At 37.7% G+C, this 22,621-nt stretch overlaps 2 protein-coding genes across 10 annotated transcripts; one reads left to right on the plus strand and one right to left on the minus strand.

Annotated features, from left to right (window-relative positions):
• The first annotated feature begins 2,017 nt into the window (after positions 1-2,017).
• EMB25 (DEAD/DEAH box helicase) lies at positions 2,018-6,931 on the plus strand. Its single transcript, XM_086234079.1, has 8 exons — positions 2,018-2,569; positions 2,664-2,839; positions 2,967-3,080; positions 3,224-3,332; positions 3,421-3,507; positions 3,674-3,792; positions 4,219-4,396; positions 4,564-6,931. The coding sequence occupies exons 1-8, from the start codon at positions 2,060-2,062 to the stop codon at positions 6,802-6,804; spliced, it is 3,534 nt and encodes a 1,177-aa protein (XP_086090205.1). The 5' UTR covers positions 2,018-2,059; the 3' UTR covers positions 6,805-6,931.
• Positions 6,932-7,845: 914 nt separating this feature from the next.
• Positions 7,846-17,922, minus strand: SNL4 (SIN3-like 4). Of its 9 annotated transcripts, XM_086230495.1 has the most exons (25): positions 17,683-17,922; positions 17,519-17,555; positions 17,264-17,409; positions 16,550-16,705; positions 16,242-16,428; positions 16,061-16,159; positions 15,800-15,967; positions 15,345-15,693; positions 14,830-14,966; positions 14,646-14,721; positions 14,537-14,566; positions 14,052-14,332; positions 13,802-13,956; positions 13,342-13,469; positions 12,963-13,217; positions 11,920-12,615; positions 11,710-11,780; positions 10,312-10,920; positions 9,922-10,022; positions 9,692-9,830; positions 9,435-9,587; positions 9,170-9,333; positions 8,972-9,083; positions 8,619-8,801; positions 7,846-8,295 (listed from the first exon to the last, which is right to left on the minus strand). In XM_086230495.1, the coding sequence occupies exons 3-24, from the start codon at positions 17,335-17,337 to the stop codon at positions 8,649-8,651; spliced, it is 4,293 nt and encodes a 1,430-aa protein (XP_086086621.1). In that variant the 5' UTR covers positions 17,338-17,409; positions 17,519-17,555; positions 17,683-17,922; the 3' UTR covers positions 7,846-8,295; positions 8,619-8,648. The 9 variants fall into 9 exon arrangements, with proteins under 9 accessions (XP_086086621.1, XP_086086620.1, XP_086086622.1 ...); XM_086230494.1 differs by lacking the exon at positions 17,519-17,555; XM_086230496.1 differs by lacking the exon at positions 17,519-17,555 and having other exon boundaries at positions 17,607-17,922.
• Positions 17,923-22,621: the final 4,699 nt, after the last annotated feature.

The following is a 22,621-nucleotide window of genomic DNA, read 5'->3' on the forward strand; positions in this document are numbered from 1 at the left end:
ATGTCAAAACAGAATTTTGAATGTCACTAGATATAATTTAAAATGCACCAAGTGTATTACAAAATATTTATACCCTTAACAAAATAATCATGTTTTTCATGTCATACCTCGATTTAAAATGTCACTACGTTTTTCATGTCATACCAAAGGTATACCTTTAGATCCTTTAGAAAAAACCGTTTTTAGATAGAGACTGGGGGTGTTTTAGAATTTATAAGAAAATGTTTTTAATTCATAATAAAGTCCTTTTAATTTATAAGAAAATATTTTAAATTCTTAATAAAGTTATTTCCCGATTTGAATGATATTTACCTCTATTTGAAGGGTATTTTCCCTCCTAGGGTGTAAAGTGAGTTTTGTAGAGGTTGCATGTTAGGTTTTAACTCCGAAATTTTAGTCCTCCCAAAATCTTTGAGTTAAAACCTAACATAAAGCCATCAAAGAAGAAAAACAAAAGGACTTAATTAAAAACTCTAAATCACTACCGGTCTTAGTCTAAAAAAAACACTCATGAAATGGACTGGACTTTAATTCTCTCTTATTATTTATCATTAAATAAATTATTATTCAATTGTTTGGTGTCAATAGCTTAACACTGATCATCGCACTTGTCACTTATACAACAGCTTCGATGACACCTCCGATTGCGATCAAGTTATATATGATATATACTTAACTCTTGTTTTAATGTTTTTAATAAATAATCTAACACCATGTAATAGCTTTACTAATACTTCCGATTCCATCCAAGCTATATATGGTGTTTATCTAACTCTTGTTTTAATGTTTTTTTAATAGAGAATATGACATGTAAATTTATTAGACTATCAATTTAAACTATTAATAATCAAATAGATTATTGTTTGAACGTGTAATGCCAGTAACTTAACATTGATCATCCTATTCACCATTTCTACAAGAACTTCACCCACACCTCTTGATCCAACCAAACTATGATCTTTAAGCTAACCAACCCTGTCATGCCTAGAATCATTGTCTAAAGCTAATGTGCATACTAGATGAGAAGGTTGAACCTAGATGCAAAGAGTTTCCGTTGAGCAAGAAGATTCAAGGTCCCTAGTTGAGTATCTCATTGATGGATAGGTAGACCAAAGGGAATGTATTGAGGTGACAACTAGCTATAGGGCTAAGAGGACACATGGGAGGCCCTAAATAAGAAAGGGTACACGTGGCAATTTTCTTTTTTGTAAATTATTAATTGACAGTTTTTATTTGGCAATTTTGATGTCACAGTCACTTAAATAATCTAATAGCTTTTTTATGTAGATTATAGAATAGTAAACTGTGACATCATAAAACACAACTTGGTTTGTAGGAAGAGTAGGAAATATAAATAAACAAGGTAGTTTATGCACATGTTTGACCATAAATGCAGAGTCGAGTTTGGTGGGAGTAAGCAAAGATGTGCTGTGCGTGGTTTGGTGGGTGTATATTATATTGGCACGGTTGGCTGCAAATAGTTCTTGTGTTTTCTAATGTGAGTCATGTGACGGTGCTAGAGTAAGTACATTATAGTACCCCACACGGCCACACCGCATGATACAACATTTTGTTTTGTTTAGGCTGTCAACATTTCTGTGTAATTCTTAAATTCCAGGAATGCAGCCCACTACCGAGCTCCACTTATGTTGGAGCGGCCCAACACGAAAACGTAACTTCTCTAGGCCCAGTAGAGGCTCGTTTTGGATTACAAGGCCCAACTTCTGCGTAAGGCTTTGAACAAAACTTTCCTCATTTCTTTTGACGGAAAAAGCAACAGGAATATTTCGTAAGAGAAATGCTAGTTATCTTTTATTTTGAATGATATTTCATAAATGACACAGCATTTTTTTTTGGGTAAAGTATAATTGTATAAATGATATAGCATATTCGTTGCCCTTTTGATTTTCATTAGCTGTCAGTAACCAAATAAACGGACTTAACTGAAAACATTTACGAAACGACGTCGAATCGTGGCTGTCCACCCTCCAAAACTCGCACAATAAAAAACGATAAGCCAAACACTCACAAGCTGGTGCCCAAAAATCTATCTCCCGCCATGGACGCTCTCTCTATCCTCTCACCCTCTCACACCTTCACGCGCCTCCTTTCTCTCAAACGCTCCTCTTGTCCCCTACTTCAACATCTCACCCAATCCCTAGGGTTTTGTTCCCCCAAATCACGTCCCACGCAGTCTCCAAATTCACCGCGATTCCGAGTCACTTTCCAGTCCCCGAGTTCGGCCTTTCCTCTAAAATCTCAACTCTCCGATGCCGACGAAGAAGATGAAGAAGAAGAGGAGGAGGAAGACGAATACGAAGACGACGATGAGGACGTGGCCGCCGATGAATACGACGACGTTTCCGGCGATATGTCGGACGGACTCGAACAAAGCGACGACGAAATCGATATGTCAATGGCTGCCGAAGAAGAACCGTCGACTCGGCACGGGGAACTCAAATGGCAGAGAGTGGAGAAGCTGTGCAACGAAGTCAGAGAGTTCGGGGAGGAAATCATCGACGTCAGCGAGCTCTCTTCTATCTACGATTTCCGAATCGATAAGTTTCAGGTGAAGTTCAATTTCGCTTGCACATTTTTTAGATTTTGTGCAACCACATAGTCTATGAAATTTGAATTACAAGTTTTTGATTGATTTTGGATAGAGATTAGCTATTCAAGCATTCTTGAGAGGTTCGTCGGTGGTGGTATCGGCACCAACGAGCAGTGGAAAGACTTTGATAGCAGAAGCTGCTGCCGTTGCAACAGTAGCCAGGAAAAGGAGATTGTTCTACACAACTCCGCTTAAGGCCTTATCCAATCAGAAGTTTCGCGAATTTCGGTATGTAAATCCTATTACTCAGAAAAGAATAGAAAGATTACTTAGTGAAGTTTATGCAATTCTGAAGTAATTGCTATTTAGTGAAGTTTGTTCATTCGAATTAGTTAATGTGTTGTTGTAATTGCAGCGAGACTTTTGGCGACAGCAATGTCGGCCTTCTTACCGGAGATTCGGCAGTAAACAAAGATGCTCAAGTCTTAATTATGACCACGGAGATCTTGCGCAACATGTTGTACCAGAGGTATATTTTGTATCTTGCGGAACAACTTTTTAATCAGTCCTAACAGCACTAGGTTATACATTCATGACCTTAACTTTGTTATTCAACTTCTGGGTTCATTGCTGGAATTAAGGATGGTTTTTCACTTTAGCTTCTTAATGTAGCGTGGGAAAGGCTTCTTCTGGGGATGGGCTTTTTCATGTGGATGTTATTGTCTTGGATGAAGTTCATTATCTAAGTGACATATCTCGCGGTACGGTGTGGGAAGAAATAGTAAGTGCAATTTGATGTCAGCATACTTCTTTTACTGCCCAATATTGCTGTCACAGTGTTTAGTCATACAATGCATGAAATATTTCAGGTTATTTATAGCCCAAAAGAAGTTCAACTCATATGTTTGTCAGCAACAGTTGCAAATCCAGATGAATTAGCTGGTTGGATTGGCCAGGTATTTTGGCTCTTACATGATTTAATACTCTACATTGATTGAAAATCTCATATATTGTGAAACATGTTTTTTTTCCTTGAGTCTTTGTTTTTAAAATTTCCATTACATTTTGGTTGTGGGGACTTTTAAGGGGACCAATTCTATTCTCCTTTCATTCTGTTTCTAGATTCATGGTAAAACCGAATTGGTAACTTCAACAAGGCGTCCAGTACCATTGACTTGGCATTTCTCGACGAGAACTTCTTTGTTACCACTGCTTGATAAGACAGGAAAACACATGAATAGGTACTGTTTTTTTCTCAGTATAATTAGTTATTTTGTAATACTTGATGTTTTTTAGTGTATATTTTAACTCTTAGTTTTATTGAATCAAAATATCTTGGAAGTTCTTTTGTTTTGCAATGTAAATCTCTCTCTCTCTCTCTCTCTCTCTCTCTCTCTCTCTCTCTCTCTCTCTCTAAAAATGATTTCTAGTTACTCTGCCAAACATTCATGATGGAAAGTTTAAAAGTTTTAACTTGCAATTATCATGAAGAATGATTAGATACCATGTCTGTATTAAGTTTTTTTAATTTTGGTTATACTCAATAATTGGTTCCAATATTTTTCTTTTGAAATAATTGTTTGTACTGAATTCCTTCCCATCTATCTCTTTTCCTCGAACAAAGGGGGAACATCTAATGATTTTAACATATTCTTTAAATGGAACAGGAAGCTATCACTCGATTATCTACAACTTAATGCTTCAGGAGTAAAATCTTACAAAGATCAGAGATCTAGAAGGAGTTCAAGAAGACGTGCAAGTGAGATGAGCTATGATGACAGTACTGGTAACATGTCTAGACGACCACTTTCAAAGAATGACATCAACTTAATACACCGTTCGCAAGTATGATTCATGCATCAATCTTTTGAGAGAGACACAGAAAAAGAGTTGTTTTTTTTTTTTTTTTTTTTCTTTTTTCTATGTACACATTGATTGATTAGGGTTCACGACTGACCAATCAATTTGATCATCTGCATTAACTTTTGTTTTTTTTTTTTCCTTCTCTTTAGGTGCCTCAAATTACTGATACATTATGGCACCTTAAGACTAGGGATATGCTGCCAGCAATATGGTTTATTTTTAGCAGGAAAGGATGTGATGCCGCTGTTCAGTACGTTCAAGATTGCCAGCTCTTGGATGACTGTGAGATGAGTGAGGTTGAATTGGCCTTGAAGAGGTTCCGCATTAAGTATCCTGATGCTATCAGGGAGAATGCAGTGAAAGGTTTACTGCAAGGGGTTGCTGCACATCATGCTGGTTGTTTACCTTTATGGAAATCCTTCATCGAAGAGCTGTTTCAGCGAGGACTTGTTAAGGTCGTCTTTGCTACAGAAACACTTGCTGCTGGAATCAATATGCCTGCTAGGACAGCCGTTATTGCGTCCCTCACCAAAAGAAGTGACAGTGGACGTGTCTCATTAAGCTCAAATGAACTGCTTCAAATGGCTGGGCGTGCTGGACGTAGAGGCACTGATGAGAGGGGTCATGTAGTGCTTGTTCAAAGTCCTTATGAAGGTGCTGAAGCCTGTTGCAAGATTCTTTTTTCTGGACTTGAACCTCTGGTATCGCAGTTTACAGCTTCCTATGGAATGGTGCTAAATCTTCTGGCCGGTGCAAAAGTTACTCACAGATCAAATGATTCAGATGGCACAAAAGCCTCCGAATCAGGGCGAACTTTGGATGAAGCTAGAAAGTTAGTTGAGCAAAGTTTTGGAAACTATGTTGGCAGCAATGTTATGCTTGCTGCAAAAGAGGAGCTTACTAGAATTCAGAGAGAAACTGAGATGCTGACTTCGGAAATCAGCGATGATGCCATTGATAGAAAGAGCAGGAAGCTTTTATCTGGATCAGCATATAAGGAGATTGCGGGTCTACAGGACGAATTAAGAGCAGAGAAACGCGTAAGGACTGAACTTCGAAGAAAAATGGAGTCTCAGAAACTATCTTCACTAAAACCCTTATTAGAGGAGTCTGAAAATGGACACTTACCCTTTCTGTGCTTGCAGTATAAGGATTCTGAAGGAGTTCAACACTCTATCCCGACCGTTTATTTGGGAAATGCTGAGTCACTCAATGGTTCAAAGCTCAAGAACATGGTTGCTGCTGATGATTCTTTTGCACTAGATGCAGTAGCAATAGAGTCTGAATCAAATTTAGTTTTTGAACCATCATATTATGTGGCTCTTGGCTCAGATAATTCTTGGTATCTATTCACAGAAAAGTGGATTAAAACAGTTTATAAGACAGGCTTTCCGAACGTTGCTTTAGCTCTAGGAGATGCTTTGCCGCGGGAAATTATGAGCACACTTCTGGATAAAACGGACATGAAGTGGGAGAAGCTGGCCGAGTCTGAACTCGGTGGTTTTTGGTGCATGGAAGGATCTCTTGAAACATGGTCTTGGAGTTTGAATGTTCCAGTCTTGAACAGTCTTTCAGAACACGATGAGCTTTTACACAAGTCAGTGGCATACCACAACGCTGTAGAGAGTTACAAAGACCAAAGAAACAAAGTTTCACGTCTGAAGAAGAAAATATCACGCACACAAGGCTTTAGAGAGTACAAGAAGATCATCGACATGGCCAAGTTCACCGAGGAAAAGATCAAACGCTTGAAGGGAAGATCAAGACGTTTGACTAATCGAATCGAGCAAATTGAACCATCTGGTTGGAAGGAGTTCTTGCAGATCAGCAATGTGATACACGAGACTCGGGCATTGGATATCAACACTCATGTCATATTCCCACTTGGTGAAACTGCAGCTGCCATTCGAGGAGAGAACGAACTCTGGCTTGCCATGGTTCTAAGAAACAAAATCTTATTAGGTCTGAAGGCTGCAGAACTGGCTGGTGTGTGTGCAAGTTTAGTATCTGAAGGGATCAAAGTTCGCCCTTGGAAAAACAACAGCTATATATATGAGCCTTGTAGTACAGTAATTGACGTGGTGAACTTGTTGGATGAGCAGAGAAGCTCCTTTTTGGAGCTACAAGAAAAGCATGGTGTGAATAAGCCATGCTATTTGGACACCCAGTTTTCGGGTATGGTTGAAGCTTGGGTTTCTGGGTTGACTTGGAGGGAGATGATGATGGACTGTGCGATGGATGAGGGCGATTTAGCGCGTCTACTACGGCGGACTATTGATCTGCTGGCGCAAATTCCCAAGTTGCCGGACATTGACCCGCTCCTGCAGACCAATGCAAAGACGGCATCAAATATAATGGACCGTCCTCCAATAAGCGAGCTGGCTGGATGAATCACATTATTATTATTATTATTATTTTACTCTAACAAAAGAAAATTTGTAATTCACCAAGTTTATAACATTATTTCCCTCATGCCTATTGGCCATCGAGAAAAGCATTAAAATTTCCGTTATTGTACTACTAAAATTTCCATTATTGTACTATAGAAGATTTCCATTATTATACACACAAAGTGTATACGTTTGTAATATAGAAGATTTTTGTTTCCTGCGTGCGGGGATACCTCATGTCAACTCAAATCGGCTTTTCTATGCTAGGGCATGTCCCAACAGGACGCACCTGTTATGCAGGTAGGTAGTGTTGCTAAAGTAAAGCATTTGGAGGTATACTCAATATAAAATTCAAGAGATTTGTTAAGAATTCAACTTGTCTTTTAAATACATATGTTCACCGTAGAGTCGTAAGGAGTATAAATTTATAATGGTATTTAACAAGAATTTCTGAAGAAAAAAAAATAGAAGAGTGAAATATAAATGCCAAAATAAGTTTTAATACCAGTGTTTCGAGAAAGCAACGAGCAACATTTATAAATATATGCGGTCTTATCACAACCGGTCATTGCCGTCCAAAATTTTACTAAATCAGAAATTTAGGATATCATTCACTGTATTATAATGCATTGTTTATCAAACAGCTTTCCTCGACTGAGGACTCATTTCATTAAAATCAAACACTGCAAGGGACTTAAAATCGAAACTGCTCTCATACAACGTTCTGTAAAATTAATTTTAGAAATTCATATCAATACATACCATCCATACACGTGGACCCCAACTAAACCAACACGAGTTGACATCATTAACAATTTCAACCCACGCATTTCAAACATGTATAATAATTGCCCCAAAAGAAAAGGACAAAGTCGAACAAAAATTACAGGGTGTACACCTCTCGGCAAAAAACAATAATGTATTCAAAATCTTATAATGCAATATGCTACATTAAACTCTCAAACACATTGCAAATTTGCAAGTATGTTTCGAAGCCTCGCTGTTATGAACACACCTGTTTAGGCTGTGGATCAACATATAGGGTGCAGAACACGGAAATAAAATACAAAATTAAAAAGAAAAATAATGTTAAACCATTGAGGTTCAGGTAGACAGCAAGTAAAACAGTGGCCGCTCCACCATTTCAAGGCATGCATCAGCCAGGCTATTTTAACGACCGATAAATACAAGAGCAGCGACCAGCATAAAGTGCATAAGAAAGGTCAACGAAAAAATATTGATGAATGAAATGAACATGTATCTCAAGTTTACAACACAAATTACCTCTATTTACATGAATGCGGCTCAAAGTATACAACTTTCGAGCCATATCCCTCCCCCCCCCTCTCCTCGATTCTTCTTTATTTGGTCGGAGACAGGAATATGAGAATACAAGGTAATTCCACAAAAGCTTTTTCCACTCGCAGCGCCTCAAATTTTTTCGAATTTCCAGCGCCTCGCACCAGTGTATGTAATGCGTCCATAATGCTACTGGAGAACCAAAAGAAAAATGTAGCACAATTAGTTAGAAGCATTCTCCTCCTGTTGTCTCAAAAAAAAAAAAAACACATTAAGAAATTTTTTAGCATTTGAAAAAAAAAAACATCAAGAAAGCTTTAGCATTTAAATGAACAATGATGAAATTATTTTTCCAGTTGCATGGGTGACATGTCAAATACCGCAATCAAAAGAATCAAGATATCCAATTTTCCATTATAACTTCAGCTACATCTTATATAACATCCACTGCAAGCATGTGAGTGGATGGGAATTTGCATCAATAACAATCAAATTGAAACTGTATAAGTACTTACCATATTTACTTGATGGTCAAAATAAGCATATCACGAGCCAGAAAGCAACCGGTGAAACCGCTCTACTCTACTCGAACCATTAGAAGACCTAGCCTGGATGTGGCATGAACTGTTCCAATGCAAAAATTTCCTTTTCCTTTTTGTCCGAAACAAAAAGTCTTCTGTATCTAAAACATATGAGACCTGCCATACACAAAACTTCAATTGATTAACAGAAGTAGAAATCAAATGCACAAACCAAATAGTGTAGAGACAATACGCATAATGCCTCAATTTAATGCAGAAGTTATCATCATAACAAGCACCTTAAAAAAACACTATCTAAAAAATAAGCAGAACATTAAATGAAGTACCTTGGATGAATGGCAAGCTATCTTACACTCCAGACCATTAGTGACTTTAAGTCCTTCCATGGCCTGACAGATAGCAGACAATTCATCACCACTGGCATATTTGCGTTTGTTCCTACAAACAACAGAAAGCAGAAAGCAGTATCAGTCATGACCACTCAACTTCCAAACCTTTTGTGCTCTTAAATATAGTCAACATACCTCTTCAAAAAGATCCCAGACTTCTCTTTTTTGTCAGGAAGAACTGAGAGGAAATCATTGTGCAGATAAGCAGAAAAATTAGGGTCCATGGAAACAGCAGTCATTTCAGGCTTATCATGCCCATAATCCATTAGCTGAATAGATACCCGGGTTGGCGAGGATGACTGCAATGAAACAAATCATGATAATAAATTTAGAACAGAGTTTAAATTCTATTATTCTGAATCATATTAAAACTTAGAACCCTATAATATTAAAGACCTACACATTCGATGCGATAAATGTTCTCATCATGAAGAAGAACACGAGCATTTTCGTGATAAACTACATCAATAAATCTTCCTGGTTTTCTTGATTTTTCAAATGCATAAAGTTGGACAAGTTTAGTGTCCATCTCATCACTAGCAACTGCTTGGAGCTGAAAAAAGCACATGAAGAATTTGTGGGGTAAAGGAAGGGAAAAGGGAAAGAAACTTGAAGAAATAGAAGGAAAATACAAAAGAAAATTTATAAGTAACTTACCTGTTTAACAAGTTTGTAGATCAGCTTGTCTAATGTGAATAGAACATATGACTGAGTACCGATGATAGCTCGGCAATCATCCTCAAATTTTGTATTGTCAGAAGAACCGTCAAGTAAATTGTAAAGTGCACTCATGAATCTGTAACACATAAAAAGGAATTATGAAGTAACAAATGATAATCCCTTCAAAGTTGCGAAGAAACAAGGTAAAGAAACCAAAGCAAAGCTACCTGGCATAAGAATCTGTAGGGCTAGTATCATTTGAAGCCCGCCACTTCCTCTCAGCAGACGATGAGTTAATCTTTGCTGATTGTATTCTCTCATATAATGTCTGTCAAAATAGTGAAAAAGTGGATACGAGTATATGAGAACCACCATCACTAAATTCAAAAGAATGCACGCATGCCCCCACTCACACACACAAAGAGACGATCTAATGAGCACCAAAGTTGAATACTTTGTATATCAGCCGTAGATTAGATATGAATGGTTGAGATGCATCTCACCTGCTTTCATCTACTATTGCATCTAACATGTCCATATATGATCTAATGGCTGAAATGCAAGTATTCAAGTAAAGTCCTCACAAACACACACACACATGCATATATGAACCTTACCTGATGAAGCCTAAACAATACATAGTAAGAATCATTTCCATAAAATACTCTAGAGTCTATCTCTTTGTCGTGTAAAGCAGGAAGAACATGTTTTGCAAGAGGCTTCACAGTTAGTAGAAAACGTTCTGAAAGCGGTAAAGATATTCCATCTCCTTCAACATCATGGGCATCAGCCATCCCTTCAGCTTCACCTTCACTCTCGGCCTTAGTATCATGCTCATCATTGTCCCCATCTTCCTCACGCTCTTCACGAGAACAATCCTCTCCATCACCAGACTCACTTCCAGAAACATCACCATTCTCAGAAGCATTCTCACTATCCTCTGATGACCTCTGAGCACTTTCCTCACCTTCATCATCCGCGTCAGCATCATTTTCTCTCCCTGCCTCTCCACCGCATATTTCTTCTTCCCCATGTCTGGCTTGATATTGCCTGCTGACAACACCATTTGCAAAATTATCCTCCTCAAAATCTCCATTGGGAGATATTTCGCCTTCTTCTCTTTCAATCTTGAAGTGTCTAACAGACTCTTCAAGATACCTGTGACCTTTGGTGCCTTCTGTGATTACTCCATTTGAGGATATAACTGGTCTAGCAGAATCACCACCCTGTGGCATCATAGGAACATAAAGATCTTAAGCACATATTGTAAGTGACCTTATAGTTATCATATTCAAGACCTACCACAAAAGACCACTAACAAACAGTTCATTGGCCATAGAAAATCCAAAGGCTAGACTGATGGATGGTGAGGAATACAATCAATACAGTGGACTGACTTCCAAAAGATTCCAAAAGATTTGACATTAGACTTTATCTTATGATACAAGTGAAACACATGCCAGGGCATGTCTATCAAAAAGTTTTATCTAACTGTATAATTATAATGCATTTGAACTTTGCCTTCAAGCAAGTAACCTGCAATATTGTAACAAGTTTATGATCTCAAGAAAATCAAAATACAAGGTTGCAGAAAATCCATTAAGTCACCTCTAGTTTTATCTCAAGTGTCATACCTTTCATTTCATTTGAGAGGTATGTATCAGATTCTTTCAGCTTTTACCAAAGAAACTCACAATAAGAGTCGACTTGGCAAATGCAAACTATTCCACAAATCAGTGGAAAGTTATGCCACGAGATGGTGTAAAAAATCCCGTCTATACAAACCTATCTTTGTTCCCATCTTACCTTCATTGTTCAATATGTATAAAAATTAAAGCCTTTTACACACAGAAAAGTAAAATATGCTCTTACTTAACCCTTTCATCATGAGTAATCAAACTATTAACTTGCTACTGTAAAGTTAATTTGACCATAGGTACTGACACCCCATACAGCAATACCAACCATGGTTGTCAAAACACCAGGAGGAGTATTTACCAAACTGTTAGCCATACCTCTGATGAAGGTAACTCGAGCCCACCCTCAACAGTGCCATTACCAGGTCTGGAAGGAGTAGGACTAAGCCCTTGCAACAAAAAAACTGTTTTTTCAGAAATCTAGACATAATTTCAAAAGTAATAGTAAGAGAAAAACCAGAAGCAATAAGTCCAACATAAAAGGTAGTATCAATAAAAACTTTCAGTAGTCTGAAACATTCTACAAACCTGATGAGGTTTCTACATTAGTTCTTCCATTACTTTGCTCCAACCCAGACGCAACTGATACATTTGAACTGACTAACCGTTCATTGAAATTGTCTTGTTTGCTAACTCCAGACATTTCATCAGCTGTAGATGCATTACTCTGTACTTTACCTTGTTGAGAAGTATTGCAGAAGGTATCACCCTTACATGCCACATGATCAATGTCAAGAGAACTTTCTTCTTTAACCCCATTGGCCCCATTTACTGTCCAAACCCTGGAAGAGCTTGATTGTTCAGGTTGAATGCTTTCGTCTCCATTTCTCAACAAATTTAACTGTTTGGGATTCGTCAAAGTAGCACCACCACCAGGACTGCCATCACTCTCACCCACACTCACAGCACCATTCTTGCCAGCATGAGTTTTTGCCTTCACAACATCTTCAGTATCCTCTGCACCCTGAGGCCGAGCAGGAACACCAAGCATTGGTTCAAGGAAGGTTGTCCATATCTTCATAACCTTATCCAATTGTTCAGTAGTGCAAACTTCTCCACACGAATATTTGATGAGTTGATACAGATCTTCATGGATTTCAGGATCAGGGTACTCATATTCCAAATTTGGAATAATAGGTCGTCTATTTCCAGCAGCAATAGCAAGAAGAACATCATCTTCCTTCCGCTTCGTCTCACTGATCTCTTTAATCTCCGCCAACAAGGCTGCAAAGATTGTTCCCATCCAGGAAAGGAAAGTGGAAAACAAGCAATAATTTCCATGAGTGGAAGAGCAATTGCAAAATAATGGAAGATGATAGATTTTTAATATTATATAATGAAATGAAAGAGAAAGCCTGCTTTAATTAATAAAAAAATGAATAGCATGGAACACACAAAAAATTAACAGTGTAGAATATGCTCTCATAGGTGGTTAGTACTTATAGTAGCATACATGATTATTGTAGTATTATCATGATCTGTAGACACCAAGAAGATTACTAAACTGAATGTTTTATGATTCTCAGACCAATAAAAAAAATACAAACTAAGATATCAAATTTGCAAATTACCTTTTGTGCTTAAGCTCTTTGTGTCCTGTTGCTTGAAGTAGAAGCTACGATGATCGAGTGATTTGTGATAGTTCTTGGCATATATTTCAGCCCAAACTTTATTAAAATCAGAACGACACCTTGCCCACTCTTCTTGCTTTTGCTTCAAGCGGGTTAATATAACAGGCAAAGCTAGAGGAGCATTTTTCCTTAACACATCCATCACATCAAGCCCATGGTCACCATATAATCTCTCAATGCACCTCAGATTCAGAGCTAGAATAGAAGAGAGCAGAGAAGAGTCCCGTCAAAAATATATTTAAAGGAAAAATAAAATCAACAACTGAGCTCAGATTACATAAACAGGTTTGCTGAATTCAGTCATTAAAAAGAGTATAACCTGTAAAGTGTTCTTCAATACGGATTGGACTGTCTGTTTTAGTCGTATTGTTGTTGATCTTTTCTAGTAGTTCTTCCACACGTTTGGTTGTTACATTCACGGACTCTAACAGCATATCCAGTTCAAACCTGAGGAAAACAATTAGATAAATTATCCAGTGCCACAATAAATATAACCAAAAATTGGAAATCCTTTCAAACAACTGCTATTACCATGAAGGGCAAAAAGTAGAAATGCACAAATTTACAAGATCTCAAAAAAAAAGGGGGGGGGGGGGGGGGAAGACAGACATCAGAAACAAAACATAGGTTTCAGAATTTATAAATGTATGCCAATGTAAGTGCAAAAATGACAACATAAAAAGCCAATCACCACAAAACAAATAAACTAAAAAAAAAAAAAGCCATAAAACAAATAAATAAATGGAAAACCAGTATAACTATTGAAATCTCAGGCCAACCTGTCATCTTCACACCGAAACAGGCTTTCCTCATACTGGTTTTTGCGCATGTGTTTGAAAGAGTAATCCTCACTTCCAGAAGTAACGGATACCCAATGATCATTCAATACTTCAGAACCAAGCTCCGTTCTTTGGCTAACAGAAGGTATTGGATACTGCATTACATAAAAATACAAATACATATATCAGTAAAGCATCAAGACCTTCTTAAAGTACAAATAGATGAATATATAAGAAAAGCACCACATACATTCTTTGGCAAAAGACGATAACTTGGAGTGCAGCGCTCACAGTTAGAGAGGTCAAGCTCATTAATAGGTTTTGCCAAATATTTATCCTTGCTGGAAAATATAGAAATCTTTTGGCCTCCGACTTCTTTATTTCCAAAGGCACCATTTTTGTCAAGTCTATCCCTTTCTCGGTTTTCACGCTCTCTATCTTTTACCTCATCATCCCTTTCACGATCTCGATCTCTATCCCTATCCTCTACCTTCACCGATCTGGGTAAATGTCCTTCATTCCACAAGGATTCTGTGATGAATTAACAATTAAGAGATGATTTGCAAGTCTATACACAAAGTCTGAAAAATCAAAACGCATCTAAAAATTAACACTCATTACACTAGAAAACCAAAAGGAAAGTTCTGTTAAAGCCTGTGCCAGCACCCGAACTCTTATGAACTAAGAGGAGGATCTAGCTTATATAACAAATAGGGAACAAATCATTTTACGTACTTTTACTCATGACACCAGCAAGGAACCCATCTGCAGGACAGGACTCAATTAGATAAACTGTTAATCACACAGTATACAGATAAGGTAAAAGATTAGATTATACTGTTACCTTTCTTCTCACAACATGACAAAAATTCATTGAACCCCTCAATAAGATCCGGATATCTTCCAAGCAAATCACCCACCTACACAATCAAAATTCTTTACAAATTAGAGATTGTATTCCAATTAATGTCTTTTAATGAGAAAGAAGATGGTAACACCTATATCTAAAATACATGTATATGTCTTACCAAAGTCTGCAATTCAGATCTTGTAATAATTTCTTTGCTATAAATATGGAGGCACTTCAAAAATTCCTGGTAATTATCAGGATTTCGTAACTTCTCCTTAACCTTCTCACAGAAAGCAAACTCCTGGCCGTACATACCTGCCATGGCATACAATGAAGAAGCTATTGAAGAAACAAGAACAAAAGAGAAAGTTTAACCATCGAGTAAAAAAATCATGATTAAGTGCTCAACTGAAAAGAGAAGTGTAGAAACAACTGATACAATAGCTGATACTGATTACTGACTAAATCTAAACTTGAAAGCATGCAATAGTCCTCAGGTATCCAAGGGATGAAGGTATTTACTCTCCCCTCCTTCCTCTCCCACACACACACACACACACACACACACGAATACACAGAGTAACAAGGAAAACTTTATTCATAGATGGATAGCTTTAAGTTGTTAATTATGGGAGAAAATGCAATTTTCAACAATGGTTATGTAAGTTAGTTCAAAAACATCATAATCCTCACTTTTGCCAGAATTTTTATCATCATAAGAAGATGAAATGAGATGTGCTCCAAAATTTTCATCGCCTTCCCCACCTGGATGCAATTGTTCAGTAGCTGAGTCTTCAGCCCTACGAGCAGATTTCCGTTTGTGGGGATAACGCTGCATGTTGAAGTCCCTACTGCCATCATGGTCAAAATCCCTATCATCCTGTTCACGTTCTCTTCTTTCTCTGTCTTCCCTCCTCTCCTTCTCCTTTTCGCCTCGCCTCCTTTCCTCTTTGTCCGCTTTCATTAGAGCTCTATCATGGTCTGGATCAGGACGGTCAACACTGATATCATGGTCAGCATACGAGCCCATGGTCCTTTCTTTCTGGCAACAATGCACATGAAGCAGATGTTAGCTTCAACAACCGTGAGATATTAAAAAGAAAAGAAAATTTTTACACATTGGTGAGAAACTGCGCATATAAATAAACCTTGTCAGCAAGCATTTGCCGCATAGGGGGCATGGCAGAGCTCCTATCACGGAGCATTGAGTTTCTATGAGATGGAGGATAATGAATGGAGGCTGTTCCTGAAGTATCAGGTAAAAAGTGAGTAAACTCCACAAGTAAGTCTGCGTGGTCTTGGAAAAGTGCTGCAACCTGCCAAAGGTCAAAGTGAATTTCTGAAAAATGAAATGAATGACGAGCACAGAATAAAGGAAAAGGATATACAAAAGATGGAGCAAAACGCACCTCCTCGTAAACCTCAGAGATGGACTTGTTTTCCTTTCTGTACATATTCAGAATGTCTAGAAAAGATTTATAAACATGATCATCGCCTTGAAATCGTGTCTGCGGGTATGGAATTCATTAGGTTACAAAACTAGAAAGCAAACCTGTAATCTCAGATTAAGCTATGAAATGATGTTCCCACCTTAATCTTGTTGACAAAATTGATAGCTTCTTCAAACTCAACAGGCTTCTTTGGAGGTTGTTGTTCGTCCTCTAGGGGGAGGGTAATTTCATATCCCTTTGGCAAGAAGGTATTGAAACCTAATATTAGGTCTCGATGCCCTTTAAATAAATCCTTCACCCTCATTATCACACCCGCAGTGTCAATTCTACAATAAACATAACACACAAACTCAAATAAACAACAAGTAAGCAAATGTCAACGCCAACCTGCATACAAGAAAAATATAAATGTAGAAAATTACAGTATAGTATATGTCATGATCAAACCTTTGGGCCTTGAAGTCTTTCATGACTTCAAGAAAGTCTTCGTATTTTTCCCTGTTGTCTTGAAATATGTCCTTCACCGCCTTCAGATACGCTAAGGCATCGTTTGTAGTTAATTTCTGGGTAGCTCCTCCTCCCATCATCTGGGGTTGCCCAGAACTTCATTGCCCAAAATGAAATTACAAATTAGTGAACGTGCAAGATTTCAAACTCTTCCAGTAGATCAATACCAGAAAACAATTTTTCATATTATATTAAACTTCATCTAAAAATTTCTCTCATAAAAGAGAGACAAGTAATGCCTGCAGACATGAAAAGGGTAATAACTTCTATTTTTGGTTTCTCCTCTCTCAACATGTAAGGAAAATTGAAACTTCTGAGAGAGGTCCAAAGACCTTCACAAAAATCTGATCTTTTCTCAGCAAGTCAAACAAAAACGAATAATTCCATAGCTTTACTGAGAAATTAAACATTTGATTTTAATAAAAATAAAAACACACACAACCAGTAAATCAACAAGCACGGACTTGTCAAATTCAAACAATAATCAGCTTATCTCATAATTAACAAAAATAAACTTGGATAATCAAGCACAAAAAAAAAATTAATAAACTTGGATAACAACATAAAAAATTAAAACAAAGACAAAATTAAAACCAAAAAAAAAAAAAAAGAAGAAAAACAAGAGAATAGAATACAATGAGATGAAGAACTTACGGCTCTCCTCGAGAAGAAGCCATGGGCCGCTTGAGTTGCGAGCTTATATAAACGTCGTCTCTGGACCTCTTCATCTCCGTCACAAACTCTTTCCCTCTTCAACCAAAAATCATGCTTGAAACTCCGATTCAAACCCCAAGGTAATCCTGCAAAAACCAACTCGCTCATTCAAACACAAGCAACAAGCACAAAGCAGATCTAAAACCAAAGAACGAAAATTTTCATCACAAAAAAAATGAACAAAAGTAAACATACAAACAAGAATTCTAATCCCAAGCTCTGAGCAGATCACCTTTCCGAAACCAAAATCCCAACCACAAAACACAAAAGGAGAGTAATTTACATTTACTTGAAGCCAAAGCAATGCTAAGAGAAAATTTTCGGAAAAAAATACTGGACAATCTAGAAACGAAGATTACAAAGAGATCGTTAAGTCGTCGAACAGCCGAAGTCTTCCACAACAAGCTTTTTGAAGCCAAACTCAAAGGGATGAAACAAAAGCTGTGTTACGACGATTATGTGATTCTCTTAACAACCTAAGGTGGAGGGAACACGATATTAAGAAGCCAAATTATAAAACTTTTCACCTCCTGTTTTTCTTTTTATCTTTCTCGGAAGACAAACACACAAACAGAGAGAGAAAGAGAGAGGGGTTGAGAGAGAACGAGAGAGTGTTTAGAAAATGTGGTTTATATAATATGGGGACATAAATATACACTCTCCCAAAGAGCGTAGGAAATTGGGGGTGGAGGAAGTCATTTTTACGTTTAATTGCCGGTCACATTGTGGATGAATTACCGGCAGTAGGCGGTAAACGCACTCCTACGTAATGAAAAATTAGGGTTTTTGTCTTTATTAGGAAAATACTTAAGAGGGCGTAGTGGTCAATTTGGGTGATTAAGTGAGTGTGTCAGGGGCAAATGAGTCACGTTCTTCAAACTGTGGCTTTTTAATAGAGTCCGGTTAGTTTGGTGGTTTTTGTAAAATTTTGGTCACGGCGTTTGCTTTTGGCGATTTAGGGTTAGGGAAAGGGCAAGATTGTCTATTTATTACTGCCTCTTGTTTTTTATCATAGAGACTAGAGAGTTGGTTTGGTATGAGTCTCTAGTAAATGGAACTATAGAAGTGGTTTTCTAGATCATGATGATGAAGTTGCGTCTACCAAAGTACAGTGAGAGAGTAATTTAGCTTGGAAATCAATTTTCGGATTTGGGTTTTTGCTTATCCTTAAACGTATCATTTTCAAGGCTAAGAAAAAAATGATTTTTAAGGTTAAGCACTTAAGCCTTGAAATTATCTTTTTTTACCCCTAAAGTTGTATGATTATGAGATTTTTTTTTTTTTTTGGTCGAAGTATGATTATGAGATTATCTAAGAATGTGGCTCCTTGGAGGTGCAAGTTTAATGGGCTCGGCCCAACTCAGTGATAACCTTAGCTAACTCAGTCTGAGTGCTCATGTAGAATGCTTTCTTTCTAAGCAATAGGGCCACTTCAGAAGCCATTCTGGTCCTCCTATCCGAGTTCACCTCAACTATGTAGTTGACTATTGACACACCAAGATTGTTGGTCTGGTTCAGTTTCAGACTCAAAAGATCCAAACTGAAAATATGGCCCAATTCAAAAGGTATGCGTGGGCAATTGAGTGAAGCCGAACAAGATAATTTTGGATAGAATTCAAGCAGAGGCCCAAGAGAGCCACACGCATGAGTCTGGACTTCATATTTCTTCTCTGTGAATCACTTTTTCCATGATCATCAAATAGTAGAGACAAGTAAGGTTTGTTCGGATGGCACCCGTAAATTGCATACTTGGAACTAGATTAGGAAGTGCACCCATTTTCTCTTTCAGTGGTAAGTTTCAAATGCATTATTAGTAGATGATATGGATAAGAAAATTCAGCAAGTTGATATAATACGAATAAAAATGATAATACATGCATGTGTGACGTGACGAGAGTTAAAATTAGAAAAAATAATATAAGATATATTGTTACTCGTAGAATTAATCACACTTTGTAACGAGTGCATTTCTTGTTGGCAGTTATACCTCATCAGTCAATTCTGGTATATTCCTATTGGCTTATCAGTATAGGTTGTGACTTCAATGTTTCTTGAGTTTGCGCATACTTTCCATTCTATGGTTATTGAGTAATATTGTGCATGTTTCTCAAGTTCGTGCATATTTTACCTTTGTGATGTAACGAGGACTAACTATCTTCAGAGTCTTTGTCAATTTTATTTTTTCCAAAAATACAAGAGAATATTTTTTTAATAAGCATACAACTTGATGAGAGTTGAAAGTAGAAAGAAAAAATGTAAGGTATAATGTTGCTCCTAGAATTAATCACTCTTCCTAACTAGTTCATTTTTAGTTGGCAGATATATTTTACTTTATTAGTCAATTTTGATATATACCATTTAAACTTGCCTATCGAGTGGTCAATATTTCTCAAAGTTTATGTATATATATATATTTATATATATATCTCATCATATGGTTATTGAGTAATATTAGGCTTAGTTTGGAATTGCTGTGAGAAAAAATGGTTGTGAAGTAAAGCAGCTGTGAAGTAAAGTCAGCTGTGAAGTAAAGCAGTTGAGTGTTTAGTAAATTATATTTTCAAAAGTGTTGTGAGTACAAAAAGCAGTATGAAGGTGTTTGGTAAATTATAATGTAAAACTGTTGTGGCTAGGGATGGCAACGGGGCGGGGCGGGGCCGGGGGTGCCACCCCCATCCCCCGCCCCCGAAATTTTTTGAATCCCCGAATCCGCCCCAAATCCCCGACTATGTAAACGGGGATTCCCCGTCCCCGACCCCGCCGGGGAGTGGCCTCCCCGAACCCGCCCCGAATCCCCCACGTTTGCCTTTTTTTTTTTTTTTTTTTTGCAACAAACCTTACAAACCCCAATTTGGATGATGAACCAATAAACTTCAATCCCTTCATTCTCATCAAATGCTCTGTAACTGCGCCAATTGAACACACAAAAACACTCAATAAATGACCAATCTATCAAATACCCATTTGCAAATCAGGAAGACCCAAGACAGAACTAGTTCAAAACTTTGAGAAATCTGAACTGGGTTTGCTTGAAAATTTGAAGAAATATAAGAGCTTGAATTCATACAGTGTCTTTGAAGCTCCTTTGCAAAGGATTTCATTGTATTGCAACCAAAATACACGAAGTAATAAGAAACTAAAACTCCAAGCAGATGAAACAAATAGAAAGAGAGAGACAGAGACAGCGAGGGAGAACGGTGACGGCGAGGGAGAAAATAGAGATCGAAGAGAGAGGATGGCGAGTGGCAAACGGCGACAGCGACCAGAGAAGGAGAACGCAGAGAGAGGACGGCGAACGGCGACGGCGACGGCGAGAGGGCGAGACAGAGAGGCGACTGGCGAGACTCGGGGTTGCGAGACAGAGGGGCGAGATGGTGGCGAGAGAGCGGCGAGACATAGATGGTGGCGAGAGGGCGAGACAGAGAGTGCGAGACAGAGGGACGACTGGCGAAATCTCCAAGAGCGGCGCGATGGTGGAGACTGGCGAGATGGTGGCGACTGGCGACTGGTGACTTGGCGAGAGGGCGGGCGACTGCGAGAGAGACCCAGTGACTGAGAGAGATGGAGAGTTAGAGACTGAGAGTGAGAGTGAGAGATTAGATCAGTGTTTGTTTTGTTTTTTGTTTTTTGTTTTTTTGTGTTTAGGGTTTGGTGTATTGGGGTTTTAAAACATATATATAAATATATAATTTAACAAACATACATTTATATATGTTAATACATTTAACAAAAATACATATTAATACCCTAAACATATATATTTGTTAATTTACTTAAAAAATAATTTAACAAATATATGTTTTTTCATTTATATAAAGCTTAGGCTTTAGGGTTTAGGTTATTAATTTTATGATCTAAATTGTGTATAAATATATAAATTGGAAGAATAAGGTTAGGGTTTAGGTTATTAATTTTATTATCTAAATTGTGTATAAATATATAAATTGGAAGAATAAGTTTAGGGTTTATGGGGTTTATGCCTTTAGGGTAAATTTAGGGTTTAGGTTATTAATTTTATTATCTAAACTGTGTATAAATATAGGGTTTAGGATTAATAAGTTTAGGGTTTAGGGTTTATGGGGTTTAGGCTTTGAGGGTATAGGGTTTAGGATATAGGGTATAGGGTATCGAGTATTATAGGGTATAGGGTTTAGGGTTTTATTATCTAGATTGGAATAATAAGTTTAGGCTTTAGGCTTTATGGGGTTTAGGCTTTTAGGGTATAGGGTTTAGGATATAGGGTATAGGGTATAGGTTTAGGATATAGGGTATAGGGTTTAGGGTTTAGGGTTTAGGGTTTTATTATCTAGATTGGAATAATAAGTTTAGGTTTTAGGCTTTATGGGGTTTAGGCTTTTAGGGTATAGGGTATAGGGTATAGGGGCTTTTAGGGTATAGGGTATAGGGTATAGGGTTTAGGGTATAGAGTATAGGGTTTAGGGTATAGGGTATAGGGTTTAGGGTTTAGGGTTTAGGGTATAGGGTATAGGGTATAGGGTATAGGGTTTAGGGTTTAGGGTATAGGGTATAGGGTTTAGGGTTTAGGGTTTAGGGTAGGGTTTAGGGTTTAGGGTTTAGGGTTTAGGGTTTTATTATTTAAATTGTGTATAAATATATAAATTGGGATAGTGTACTCATAAGAACTTGGTGGTCTGATGGTAAGGAGCTAAGGGAGAGAGTTTGAGGTGCCAAGTTCGATTCCCAGCATAGCACTTTCAATGTTAAAATTTTAGTTATATATATATTTGGTGTAAACGGGGCGGGTTCGGGGTCGGGGGAGCCAAAACCATACCCGCCCCGCCCCCGACTCGGGTCCCCGCCTAAATCCCCGAATCCGAACCCGGCCCCATTTATCTCCCCCATTAGGGTTTTAATCGGATCGGGTCCCCGCGGGGATTCGCCACCGCGGGGATTTTTGCCATCCCTAGTTGTGGCTATTTATAATTACTAAAATGAGGGTATTATAGGTAAAATAAAATTTTTATTGTTGTTGTGATTCACTACAGCTTTCAAAAGCACCTACAAATTTGCTTTCTATTTTTGCTGTGGGGAGTTGAGAATTGTGGGGTAAAGCACTTTTTCATTTTTTTACCAAATACCAAAACTGCTGTGGGTGATTGAGAATTGTCATCCACAGCAGCTTTTGGGTCCTCCACAACAATCCCAAACGGGGCTTTAGTAGTGCTCTAGAGTTAACCAATTAGTAAGATAATATAATACTAACTATCATATCTACTACACAACGTGATCTCATAATCTGAACCGTTTATTTTTTAGATCCTCATTCAAAGATCATTC

Source organism: Dryas octopetala, chromosome 2 (genome assembly GCF_963921425.1).
Source record: "Dryas octopetala chromosome 2, drDryOcto1.1, whole genome shotgun sequence".
Taxonomy (NCBI): domain Eukaryota; kingdom Viridiplantae; phylum Streptophyta; class Magnoliopsida; order Rosales; family Rosaceae; genus Dryas; species Dryas octopetala.